General features: G+C 38.8%; 2 protein-coding genes across 2 annotated transcripts; one reads left to right on the forward strand and one right to left on the reverse strand.

Moving 5' to 3' along the window:
- The first annotated feature begins 749 nt into the window (after nucleotides 1-749).
- On the forward strand, nucleotides 750-3,926 carry c3h3orf18 (chromosome 3 C3orf18 homolog). The gene is made up of 4 exons (XM_070903306.1): nucleotides 750-1,010; nucleotides 1,176-1,201; nucleotides 1,432-1,561; nucleotides 3,320-3,926. Exons 1-4 carry the CDS (start codon nucleotides 756-758, stop codon nucleotides 3,398-3,400), a joined length of 492 nt encoding a protein of 163 aa, XP_070759407.1. The 5' UTR covers nucleotides 750-755; the 3' UTR covers nucleotides 3,401-3,926.
- Nucleotides 3,927-7,711: 3,785 nt separating this feature from the next.
- LOC139282310 (high mobility group protein HMGI-C-like) lies at nucleotides 7,712-12,375 on the reverse strand. Its single transcript, XM_070901928.1, has 5 exons — nucleotides 12,271-12,375; nucleotides 11,994-12,077; nucleotides 10,022-10,072; nucleotides 9,832-9,870; nucleotides 7,712-7,795 (listed from the first exon to the last, which is right to left on the reverse strand). The coding sequence occupies exons 1-5, from the start codon at nucleotides 12,373-12,375 to the stop codon at nucleotides 7,712-7,714; spliced, it is 363 nt and encodes a 120-aa protein (XP_070758029.1).
- Nucleotides 12,376-12,634: the final 259 nt, after the last annotated feature.

A 12,634-nucleotide genomic window follows, 5' to 3' on the forward strand; every position in this document is an offset into this window, starting at 1 on the left:
TCTGGATAAAATGCTCTTCACTCTCATGGGGATGTGTACCGTGTGTGTGTGTGTGTGTGTGTGTGTGTGTGTGTGTGTGTGGGTGGGAGGTACGTGCACTGAGTCCTGGATGCAGTGGATATTTATGGAAGCTGTGTGTGTGGTAGTGTGTGTGTGGGGGTGTGAGTTTGATTTTGACGTTTGAAATCGCTGCCTACACATTTCCTCACAGTGCACGTTACAGTTTGAGTGGTTACTATTCCTCTGTATTTTATCAAGTTTGTTATGCCACTTTCCTCCTGTGCCTTTACTACCCACATCCTGCCTGAAAACACCTACCACAACCCCGCTGGCACAATCCGCCGGTGTTTGAATGCAATCGAGGGTGGGGTGTGCCAAAACTGAAATGTGTGATTTTTTTTCATACAGAGATTGAATTAAATAATCAGTGCACAGAAGCAAAATAGAAATTATGTTTTTACATTTTGGGTTAAAGGATCACCTTTATTCATACTCCCTACAATGCATTTCATCTCCTAACATTTAAGGTTACAAATTAGTAATATAACCGTTTATTAAACATACTGTTTTCCTTTTTTGTTTTAGGTTTTATTCTCCAGATCGCATGGCCAAAGCATCATCAATGCCTCAGCAGACCTCAAACTAGAGGGAAGACACCTGTGTCGACCATGAGACACACTAGAGGCTGAGCGACGCAACAACATCCACACACAGATTGAAAATACATCCTTCAGTTGAAACAGTTACACCTGACCATGGCTGTAACTGCAACTACAAGTTTTCTCTCCACAACTGCCACAACCACCACCGCAATCCCCTTCCTCTCGACGGGCTCGAGCGCCAGAGACAATATCACCTCCAGAACCACATTAATGACTGTTACTATAACGACAAACGAGACCAGCTTCAATGCCACCACGTTTCCGGAGGCGGTGATTGAGGGCTCTGGGATGGGAATGGTGCTCCTACCCTTTGGCATCATCACTGTCATTGGCTTAGCAGTGGCAATTGTAAGAAATCCTTTAAATATTGTCTCTAAAACAGCATTTGATTCAGTGTATTTGTCTTGACACACCTCTGATGTTATATATACTCGCACTCAATCATTTAGTTACTTCTACCAATAACGCTACTTATATTTCTTTCTCATTATGTCTGTCTTTTCTCCATCCTAGATGCTGTATATTCGGAAACGGAAGCGGTACGTTTATAAAGATTTTATTTGCTTGATCCCTGATCAACTGGTTTCAGGAATTTGATTATTTAATAAATACATTTGTTACAGAATTCGCACCACTTAAAATATAGTATCAACTTAAAGCAGGTACTGCAGTATTAGGTTATTCTGTGGCTGTGTCTTGTAGAAACCAGGAAGACTTTCTCTTTACTTAAATGCTGACTGGCCTTACCCTCTACATTCTTGCCGTGCAGGTTGGAGAAGCTGAGGCACCAGCTCATGCCCATGTACAACTTTGACCCGGCTGAAGAACAAGATGACCTGCTGGAACAGGAACTACTGGACCACGGCCGGGAAGGCAGCCTCACAGGCCCCAATGCCAAGGTGAGCTGGAAAGAGTTTGGTAGACAGTGTACTGAAAGTTTTTTCTTCACATGAACCACTGGATCTCTTTGGCAACAGTTTTATCTCGAATGGAAGTGCTCCCGTGCAGAGCACAAGTGGTGAATGGTTTGATGAAGCCACGAAAACCATATTTCATATTCCTCCATATTCCTAAATAGACATTAATGGAAAGCTTAGACAATGTTTCCCCACCACCAATAACAAAACACAAACTCAAAGTCTGAAAGTATGTTGTCACATCTTTAAATTAATATATATACATTTCTGATGCCACAGTTGGATGCATTGTAGCGATTCTTGTGGCTTGGTTTATCTGCAGATTTAATCAAGTCTATATATTTTTTACATATGTTGTTATTATGATTAAGTCTCTATTTCTGCCATATCATGCTTTATTTTAGGCTACTGATTAGGCTGAAAAGGTTGAATGAATGAAAAAGATAATCTACACTGTCAGTTTGTTTTGTTCCATTAATAGCTGTAAATCTATAACTGTCATAATTTATCTTTATTTTCTTTTATTTCTTTGAAGTTTTGACAATGGCATAATGGTAAAAGGCAAACATGGTAAAGTATCGCCTGTGTGTCTTTTGAACCATCTCTCTAAACCTCTTTTTTCCCCCCACAATAGGCCTTTTTCGTGGAAGACATTTTAACATGTCACAGTAGGAAAAGCACATGTGAAAAATTAATGATGGCTGAATTCCATTTAGCTGGTCCTGGTATTATGCATACACTGTTGCTTACTGGGACACTTGAATAGAACAAAGCCATCGATAATGTTATTAGTAACATCTGTGCTTTTCCTACTATGACACGTCAAAATGTCTGCTGCGAAGAAGGTCCATCCTCATTCTTTCTTTCATGCTATCATTTCAGTATCTCAAAAACCAGTAACTGTTTGTAATTGTACTAATATAAATTAAAATATAATCTAACAAAGGACACACACTCAAAGTCTTTACCTTTACCTTTGACCTTACATCCATATTATCTTTCATCCTTTCCTTTGTGCTCCCTTAACTTAATACTTTAACATCCAATATTCAAGGGGCCACATGAGCACAGAAAGTATGCAGCAAACCACCTTTTGTATTATTTTCAACAATAAAATCCAATATGATGTGCGTACTACACATGCACCTTCACACCTTGAAGACTTCCAGTGGTAGAACACAGTTTATATGTTGCAAAGTACTGATACATAAAAATAAAAAGTGCAGTTTTATTTGTTTTATATGGTATTTGAGTTGTTCAGTAGTTTCGTAACATGAGTGCAAGCTCTTGATCTCAAGCTCAAGGCCCGCTTTTTCCATGGATTTCAAACTGCATCTCATACATGGCAACTGAACCAATCCCATGACAACTGAGCAAACTCCATTCATTGATAAAGTACATGAAATGCAGTTGAAAGCCTGCAAAATAGCTGGTAAGTGGACCGTAGTTAAGATCATTTTATCAAACCCTTGTTTCTGATGAGCAAAGTGAACTTACTACATACCCTAAACAGTGTGCATACTCTATGGTTTTCTACATGTGGCCTCCGGTTCTTACACATTTTCTCTGGTTTCAGTAATCAATCACAAACTAGATCCTAAAATATGAAGTCGATTTAGTTGTTTTTATGGTCCTAAAATTAACAAAACAGAATGTTACAGTGGGACAACTAGTTGTTTCTTACAATCCAAAGCTGGAGTCACCATCTTAATGTCACTAACGGTTTTATCTCCTCTGCAGACTCTCACAACCTCCCAGGGGACCACGCAGAGGCCCAGTCGTCTGGTCTTTACAGATGTAGCCAAAGCTCTCAACACTTAACAGCTCTCTTCCATTAGTTGATTTCAGTTTGAGGGGGGGCCACTGGCCTCATCGACATACAGACTGTCGCTCAGGAGGGAAAACAAAGGGACACCTGGACTGTTTTTGGGAACAACTGGAGCTATGGTGAACGTTTTCATCACTACGACACAATACGTGAAATGGCAGTGGTTTTCAAATTATGAAAAAAAAACTATAAAACATAGGCTGCATGTATGATAAGGGAGCGGGAAGCATCACGTATGATCTTGCACTGTTATCGTTTGGCGCACAAATGCGGTGTGATGCACTTTTCTTGAATCATGTTGTGTCATTGCTGTTAAAATGTTTGGTAGCTTGTCAGCGAAGTTCGTCTGAGCTTCAATATCTACTTCCATGTTTGAAAAGAGAAAGTGTAAATTTGTGTTTTACTGATTTTGTGGTCTTGCGTCTCTGACGAGCTTGAACACTGGATGTGTTACCATCCTTACGTGAACTGTCCCTCCTTATTTTGTTTCTTCTTTATTGAGCAATGAAGGACTGTTTCTGTCTGTATACATTAAAAGTATTTAAACCAATATGGAAAAAAGTGTTTTTTGTTGTACAGATCTATAACAAAAGAGAATTGATAGGTGGGATATTTTATTGATAAGCGATAAAAGAAGCAGAATAACACAAATCACATGGTAAAGAATCATAACAAAATATATATCACAGGTTTGTGAGTTGTATTAATGAAGTGGATGAGGACACATCAATAACATAACTACAAAATGGTGTTAAAAGTAAGGCATACAAGATGATTTCTCAAGTTACACTTCAACTTTTCAATAGTTGAAAAAGGATCAAGTACTGTATGTAACTATAACACTATCAGTAAGATCAAAAAAACAACATTGTCCCTATATAGAGAGTAAATATCCAGACACGGCTCGTGTAAAATAACAAACATTGACTCAGCCTTAGTTAAATTAAGAGGCACCCTTCAGGCTGACTTCCATTCATTTGTGGTAATATGAATGTAGTGAGATGAGATGAGCGGACTACAACAGTACTAGTTTGACAGTTACTTCAAGATTTCATGATCCACATCGCCTGCAGGTCTGATGGAAAAGGGTTAAGCACAACTAACCAAACACTTCCTCAGAGACGTCCCAGGCTTGTTAGTTTTCAGAGGTAGTCCAGAGGGCAAAAAAAAAGTAAAGTCAATGCAGTTGAACAAGATAACATACCTGTTTGTAATGAATTATGCTCCTCTGGCAGCGACTTATTCAACAATGCTGAAATACATCAAATTATCGGGATACAACACATCACCAGTGATAAACAATAAGCTAATTTTAGGTGAAAGAAACACTTGATATATACAGTAAATGATGGGTGATATTCAAGTCATGTAATAAACAACTAGTAAGTGATATGTAGTTCATGTTGAAAACATCTGCCATGCTGTGATGACACAGGGAAAGCATCTTAGGAAGTTGAGAGTATTTGCAACAGACTGAGTGCAGAAATCCTGACCGACAAGGTCTCAAAAACATGTTTGTAAACATGTTACATTTGTAACAGACAGGAGGCTGGAAACCTCTTCACCTTTTAGAACAAAAGAGTTTGGTAATCTATAGAAAAATCTCAAAGAGGACAAAGAGATCCCCAGTCCTCCAAAAATACAAATATCATTCTCCATTTATATGACTAGTTATTATGCTAAGTTACAGATAATGTAACCTTAAAGGGTGGGTTTGGCCCAAATTACAAACATTTTTACACTTAACCTCTAGTGGTATCTAATCATGCAGATAGATTTTATTCTCTTTTCAACACCATGAGCCCAATAGTGTGACCATAAAAAAAGTCCATTCATTTCCAATGTATTGAGGCGCCATCAGAAGTCTAATAAACAGATATCTTAATGAATAAAACCAAAACGAACTGCATGGCTGGATACCACTAGATAAGTGAGAATGTTTCTTGGGTGAACTTACTCTTTAAGGTCATGACTATGAAGAACCACAAATAAACAGTTTAATTAATAGGCAGTAAAACCCTCAATTCAATACAATCAGGGGTTTTCCGACAGCCTCCCTTGTTCTGGTGTGACCAGTAAGGTATGGTAGCTAATGAGTTAGTTTGAAACTTGTGCTTCTGTTTCACCAAAAGTTATAGCTTCACTTTTAACAGCCAAATAAGAAAGACAGGAACAGCTTCTTTCTCTCAAATAAAGACAGAGTTACTGATGCAGCATTTAATATTAATTAATTACCCACAATTCATTTGCCGATGTTCATACAAGGTAACTGCGGTGATGTTGTCTTGTTGTTCTCCATAACTGTTGTGTATTTCAGCACTGTGCGGTTATTTGCTGCCTTTTTCTTTCAAATCACATGAATTAAGAGTGTCACACAAAACAATTTACAGTGTAAGAATCAGAAAATACATGATGTAGTAAAAATGAGAAAGGAGTAAGCGACCCAAAAAACCCCCCAAGTATTTCATAAGGAACTAAACCCTAAAAAGCAAGTATTTCATCAAGTTGTTGTTGTTGTTGTAAACTATTGGCTGCATTTTATTTCCCAGGAGAACAAACCAAGTCTCACTTCAGCTTTTAACAAGTACAGTTTTTTAAAGAAATGACACTGATGCTTTTATTTGTACACCGATAGTAAAATCCTCCACTGGAGTGTACTGTCTGCTTCTGTGTGTTGGTGTGTAAAGCCTTTGCCTGTCTGTGTTGTACATCTGCACATGAACCTGTGTGTGTGTGTGTGTGTGTGTGTGTGTGTGTGTGTGTACAGTAAGTGTGTGTGTCTGTTGCTGCTGAGGGAGTGGAGAATAACTTTGTTGGAGATCATCTGTCTTTTGTGTTACTGAGGTAGAATGAGAGATTAAGAAACTGAGGGCAACTGAGGTTTAAATGAGGTCTTTGTGTCAAGGCATACTGGTAATGTCAAATACAGATCAGAAGTGCACAACAAACACAGCACAATAATTATCACTGAGTAGACTGACAACATGTTCCTGAATAGTTTTGTACCTGAGGTTTCAATATGGTGTAAAAGCACTGTAATAGTAAAATCCTGAGTGTGGTAAAATGAAACGTCAACCGTGTTGTTGACTGAAGTATATATGAAGGGTTTCTTTCCAAAATGAGATTTTTTTTGCTGGTTGGAAGGAAGCAAAAAAAGGATTTCACTGAGGTTATTAATCTGAATATTTTACTCTTGCTTTTACTGATATTAGATTTTTCATTTTGAGCAAAGAACATAAGACATTTCTTCCTTTCCAAATTTGGAAATTTCATTTTGGAATAAAACCTTTCACCTCTACTTTCATAATGTTCATATGTTCATATGTTTATATTTTAACATCGCTAAAAATATCATCGTCTTGCTCCCATTTCATATGAGGATTCATGACACTTGATTTAGAAACGTGTTTCAATAAAACGGTTTAGTTTGGTTCCTTTTTTTCTTGAAACCCCCCCCTCTCATTTCAGCCCACAACCCCTCCCCCTCTCCATTCAACCACACACACACGCGCGCACACACACGTACACACATATGCACATACATACTCACAAACACACACTGAGAGGTTCAGGAAAGCAAGCATCCTTAAAGGAATATTTTGACATTTCGGGAACTATGCCTCTTGGCTTTCTTGCCTAGAGTTGGATGAGAATATTGATACAACTAAAAACGGTTAGCTTAGCTTAGCATAAAGACTGGAAACAGTTAGCCGACCTCTGTCCGAAGGTATCAAAGCCCACCGACCAGCACCTCCAAAACTCAAAGGCACATAACCCGCGTAAAAACTAAAATTACACTTTGGTTTGTGTACGGATTAAACAAACGAGATTTAACATTAATGAGTGTGCTTTAGAGGTGCTGGGAGGCAGATTTGTTACCGTTGGGCGGAGCCAGACTAGCTGTTTCCCCTGTTTCCAGTCTTTGTGCTAAGCTAAGCTAATCAGCTACTGGCAGGAGGTTAATATTTACCGTACAGACATGAGAGTGGTATCGGTCTTCTCATCTAACTCTCGGCAGGAAAGCTAATAAGTGTATTTCCAAAAATGTCAAACTATTCCCTTTAAAAAGAACACATCCAGAGATCAAATTCTTCAACGGTAGAACAGAGTTTGTTCACCAAACTCTTATAGTGAACCATCAAAACCAGGGTACAGTATTGGATTGGGAGAAGAAACCACTGTCTACAATGATTTTCATGTGTGTGAGTGTGTGTGTGTTCCTGAATCCCCATCACAGATAGGAGTCAGACTGTACCCCTGTTTGTTTGAGGCCAAACCTTGAGGTAGGTAGAGAGGCATCCCATCTACTCCCCTTCCTCCTGCGCTGGAACCTGAGATGACGAGGGTTCGAGCTGCGAGGGACCCTCCTCAGCCTCTTCTGAAGGGCCCTGGAACGGCAGGGGACCAAAAAAAAACTTTGTCACTTTGTCTGTTATTGTCTTATCTCTTTCAGTCAAGTGACTCATTATGTGCAAGGTAATGAATCAATACTAGAAAGAGCACGAGAATACAAGAATGAGTGTTAACATTGCATTGGGTGTTTGCATGCGGGGACGTCGGTCCAGCTGTCAGACCTACAAATGTGAGGAAGACGACGGTTATGTCAGGAAACCAAGAAGACAGAGGAACAGTTAGATCAGGTTTCCCCTCTCTACATTGACTCATTCTTCCCCTTCGCGTGCATGCGTCTGAGAAAGGGAGTCTGTCTCAACGGTTTCAGTTCTTGAAGCATCTTTGACAAACTGCTCAGCGGAGAGGATGCGATAAGGCAGACGAGGGGCATCAAGAGACATGCCGCTTTGGTGACAACTGTTGTGCAATGTTTTTGTTTGAAAAGTGAACAAGATGGCTAAAAGAACCAAAGTTTCTCAGAAACACTTGGGCGTACATTCACCAAAACTGGATGTCACGAAAGGATGTCTGGAGGTGTATCTGGGGAATTCAGCATCAACATCTGCATTTCCAAGAACTTGTCAAATCCTCATGAAGACAGTTTACGTAAAGCACAAGGAACATGTGCATCGGTTGCTATTTACATAAAATGTGCCAAACAAGCAAGTTCAGCAGTTTTATATTTGTCTGATGATACATGGTGTACTAGGATCCAAAGGTATATTTCTCACATGCACAAGTATATACAGTATGTAGTGAAATGTTAAGTAGCATGCTCCTGAGGTTGTGCTAGAAAAAGGATTTAAAAAATGCAATATGAAAAATTATAAATATATGCAAAAATGCCACATGTACAAAAGTGCAATATGCAGGGCAGTACAAAGGATTCGCAGAGCGCAGAAGCTGGAATAGTTTAGTATGGTTTTGCATTAAGGCACACTAGACTCCATGAGAAAAGACAAATATGAAACTGCAGAAGAATTGCTTTGAGGTAGGCAGAGGAGCATCCTATCTATTCCCCCTTCCTTCATGTATGATTACACAGTACATACTGGGCCTGTGGAAACATGTCAGTTTGGATCTCGATGACATAAAATATACAGACACATCAACAAGTATCAAATGCTTATGTGTGAATGGCAATATATATCCTATCTGATCATTGCCACCTAGCTAAAACGAATGCATTCTACTACAACAACCTGGTAGCTTGGTGACTAATACTTTTGTTGTATGTCATCACCCTCTCTCTCATGTTTTTGTCTGTCTCTCTCTACCATCACAATTAATTAACACTAACATGCCAACTTTTTTTCCAACAGCCCTACAATAAACCCTTGCTTCATGAAGGTTACAATGTTCAGGGTGGGCTGAACATATTAGAAACACCTCTCAGTATAACGCACTGCATCAGTCTTAGCTAGTTATAGCCTATCTAATAAACTGGCATTGGAGTGAATATAAAAATATACAGTGGTTCAACTAGAATCATGAAGGCCACAGTCTGTAGGCTGAATATAAACTCTGTGCTAAAGACAAGCTTGTGACATTCATCAATAGTTAAATGAGATCAGCTCTGCTTTTACAAGTCCTACATCATAAACGTAACTGATATTAGTCAAAAGATAAACCTGTGACACAAAATGAGATTTCTGTTCAACTGAAGCTGAGGTTCCGTTCCTCCATAGCCACGAAACTCTCAGAGTGACTTTAGCTTCAGTTTGATGCAATACTAACTCATTTAAAAAAAATCTGCAGAGGAAGAGTATTAAATTGATGCTTTGCAATGATGCAAAGATTCTGCAACAAACCTGCTGCTCAGTTGGTTAGATTATAAACTACTAAGTTATTTCGTAGAGCTTAACATGAACATGTCTTAACCTTATCTTATACACGGACATTGTTTCAGTCACTTTAACCCATTTAAAGGAAATCACAATACGTTGTCGAGGGAAACCTGCGGTTTAAAGTGCCACATCAAAACAAAACTGGACCACCCTACAACCCTTTTAAAAGATTTCGTTTTCCTCACCTGCTGCTCTTCAGTTGCTTCTTGAACTACTTTCTGGGGCTGTGGAAAGAGAGAGGGAACAGAATTAATTAAACATGAAGGAAAAGCCGCCCTCAAGGACTGTGCAGCTCCTGCAGACACCTTGGAGGCTTTGGACACACTTTTACAATCAGCTCCATGATGTTTGTAACTGTCAACGATTACTCCATACCCATTTCCTTGGTCGCCCACGTGGTCGTTTCTCCCCAACAGGCTCTACTTTCTGAGAAAGAACACATGAATGGATAAAGGGAGGTTTCAGGTTTGAACAATCCTATTATATGTTTTCATTTCAGTGGTGGCAGCAGACATTTTTAACTGCTAACGCTTCTGCAGGTCAATGGGGAACATTTCTCTCAGGAGCTACAGAATTTTTGTTCTATAAACTGTAGAAGTCATAACTAAAAAGTTATGTGGGAATACTTTGATTTGATTTGAGTCACAAGTTGTATGGCCTGCATGCACTATTTAGTGATAAACAGGGACCAAAATGTATTTTCTCTCACTCAAATCGTCTGTAAACATGTACAGTGCCTACACAGCTGTATATTCAATAAGAAAATCCTGCATATATATTACATTTCAGTGTGTCTACTGAGCATAAATGAGGAACTAACTAGAGTAAAATTATTTTAAACAATCAAATAGTAAAATATCAACATTTAAGAACAAATATTAATGGCGTATTTTGCTTTTATATCCGACTGTTCGGAGAAATGTTCCACGGTTTGTATGATAGGCACGTGTGATTGCAGACTCAGGCATGAAATACATTGCTCTGCTTTGTTGTAACAAGTTGAACAAGTTCAGTTGCCTCACAGTAATTGCTTCCAGTAATAGTGATAAAGCTAGAGAACTCATTTGACTTGTCAGTCTCTTCATTGTCTAATCCCAACAAAACAAAATAAACAAGAGAAGTTGTGCTTCCACATTTGTATAAATGGATTCACAGTGTTATACGTCTTCTACATGCTTTAAATGCACAGGCAGCTCCTGCAAAGCTCCTGGTTTGAATGGAAAGCTGCCAGCAGGGTCAGCACAACAACTCTCCCTCCTGATACAGCTGGCATCTAAAAATCCTCACACTTTAACTTTAAGAGAAGATTTCACAACTACAATGAGTATCTTTATTTGTTTGTGTACTAACAAGTTCTTCAAAAATGACAAGCTTTTTAAAAATTGATTGGAAATTAGAAGAATGATCTTGATCATTGTTACTAGGCCCTTTGAGCACAGTGGCAGAAACAAATAAATAAATGAACTCAAAATTTACATGTAGCCTACAGTTTCAAAAATAATGCTCATTATGCAAAATGTCTTCTGTATATATATATATATATATATATATATACACATTATTGAATGATTATTAGCTGGATTGGTCAAGATGGGGCTAATTTCAACTACTTAATATTCTGTTGATATACTATCTGACATTTTAGAAGATGAGAAAATGGTGTTGGTGTAAAACTTGTGTTACTGCAAGGTAACTAGTAACTATATCTGTCAGATTAACATTTCCCTCTGAAATGTAGTGCATTTAAAGTATAAAGCAAAACAATGGAAATATCTTGTGACAGACATTTCTCTGTAAATCAATCCTCAGAACAATAACAGCGACCTCTGCACTGACCGGTCCATCTCTGAGCACTGACCCACAGGATGCAGTACGAGACATAAATACTGCATTGAACAGCTCGTCTTTTCTCTGTTTTCAGCTGACATTTGCCCTCATGATGACTGCTGCCAGTGTCCCACAAAAGGCAAAAATCTTTGCATTTCAGGACGTATTACATGGAAAGCTCTCAGATTCATCTAATGCTGAGGCACTGGAAAGATAAACCCATTAAGATGATTTTTATATACTTGTAGCTGCCACTTTCTTCTTTTCTGGACTGATAGAGATTGATAATTTCGACGAAAGTAAGGAGTCACATATACGTCCAAATTCACTAATGACTCATTCTTCTAATATTTTCTGATGTTTGGATATTTGCAATAAATCACAACAACATTTTATGTGATTTAACAAAAAATTCTGACTGGTAAAGTAGATTGTTGTACTATAGTGCTAAAGTGTTACAATTCTGATATTAAAGTTCAAATAACTATTCAATATCTGAGATACTCTGATGAGTTTTAACCTTCAGTGCAGTTCTGGGGCCTTTGTTCTTGCTGCCTTTCGGTCGTCCTCTCGGTCGCTTTGGAGTCGGTGGTCCAACAGGCTCCTGTAGGGAGGGATCAATTGTGGAGCCAATAACTAACCAGTGAAAAACATTTGTTTGTACGAGTTGCTTCCTACAGCCAGGAGACACATAATAAACTCGAATGCCTTTTTAATCTTTCAATTAGATACTTAATGATTTAAGGTCAATGATTAAGTTCAAATACATCATTTAAAGACTACCTAAGAGGTTCTACCTGCTGCTGTTTCCGTGGCCGACCCCTGCCCCTGCGCTGAGGCTCAGGAGCTGACTGGGCGGTGCTCGGCTGGGGAGACGGCTCTTTGGTCCCACTGTTACTCATGCCTGCGTCTGTCCACCTGCTTCAAAGAGTGTGGGCATCAAAGCCTGGAGGAGCGGCCTCGAGGGCTTAAAGAGGAGAAGACCTGAGTATCAGGAGCTGGAGATGTGAGCAAAGAAAAGTGAAAGGAAAAATGCTACTTTTGAATGCAGCTTCGCAGAATTTAAGACAATCAGCTAAATTGTACCACTTCAAATCTTTTTCTCTTTGCACTATTGCCAATCTGCGCTTAATGTAACATTAAAAGGATAATTCAGAATCC

Source organism: Enoplosus armatus, chromosome 3, assembly GCF_043641665.1.
Source record: "Enoplosus armatus isolate fEnoArm2 chromosome 3, fEnoArm2.hap1, whole genome shotgun sequence".
Taxonomy (NCBI): domain Eukaryota; kingdom Metazoa; phylum Chordata; class Actinopteri; order Centrarchiformes; family Enoplosidae; genus Enoplosus; species Enoplosus armatus.

Coding starts and splice junctions, on each gene's coding strand:
- c3h3orf18 (XM_070903306.1), top strand. CDS start 756: ATGGCTGTAACTGCAACTACAAGTTTTCTCTCCACAACTGCCACAACC. Junction 1,011..1,175: donor TTGGCTTAGCAGTGGCAATT/GTAAGAAATCCT, acceptor TCTCCATCCTAG/ATGCTGTATATTCGGAAACG. Junction 1,562..3,319: donor TCACAGGCCCCAATGCCAAG/GTGAGCTGGAAA, acceptor TCTCCTCTGCAG/ACTCTCACAACCTCCCAGGG.
- LOC139282310 (XM_070901928.1), bottom strand. CDS start 12,375: ATGAGTAACAGTGGGACCAAAGAGCCGTCTCCCCAGCCGAGCACCGCC. Junction 10,073..11,993: donor GCCCCAGAACTGCACTGAAG/GTTAAAACTCAT, acceptor GTTCTTTCTCAG/AAAGTAGAGCCTGTTGGGGA. Junction 9,871..10,021: donor GTGGGCGACCAAGGAAATGG/GTATGGAGTAAT, acceptor CTCTTTCCACAG/CCCCAGAAAGTAGTTCAAGA.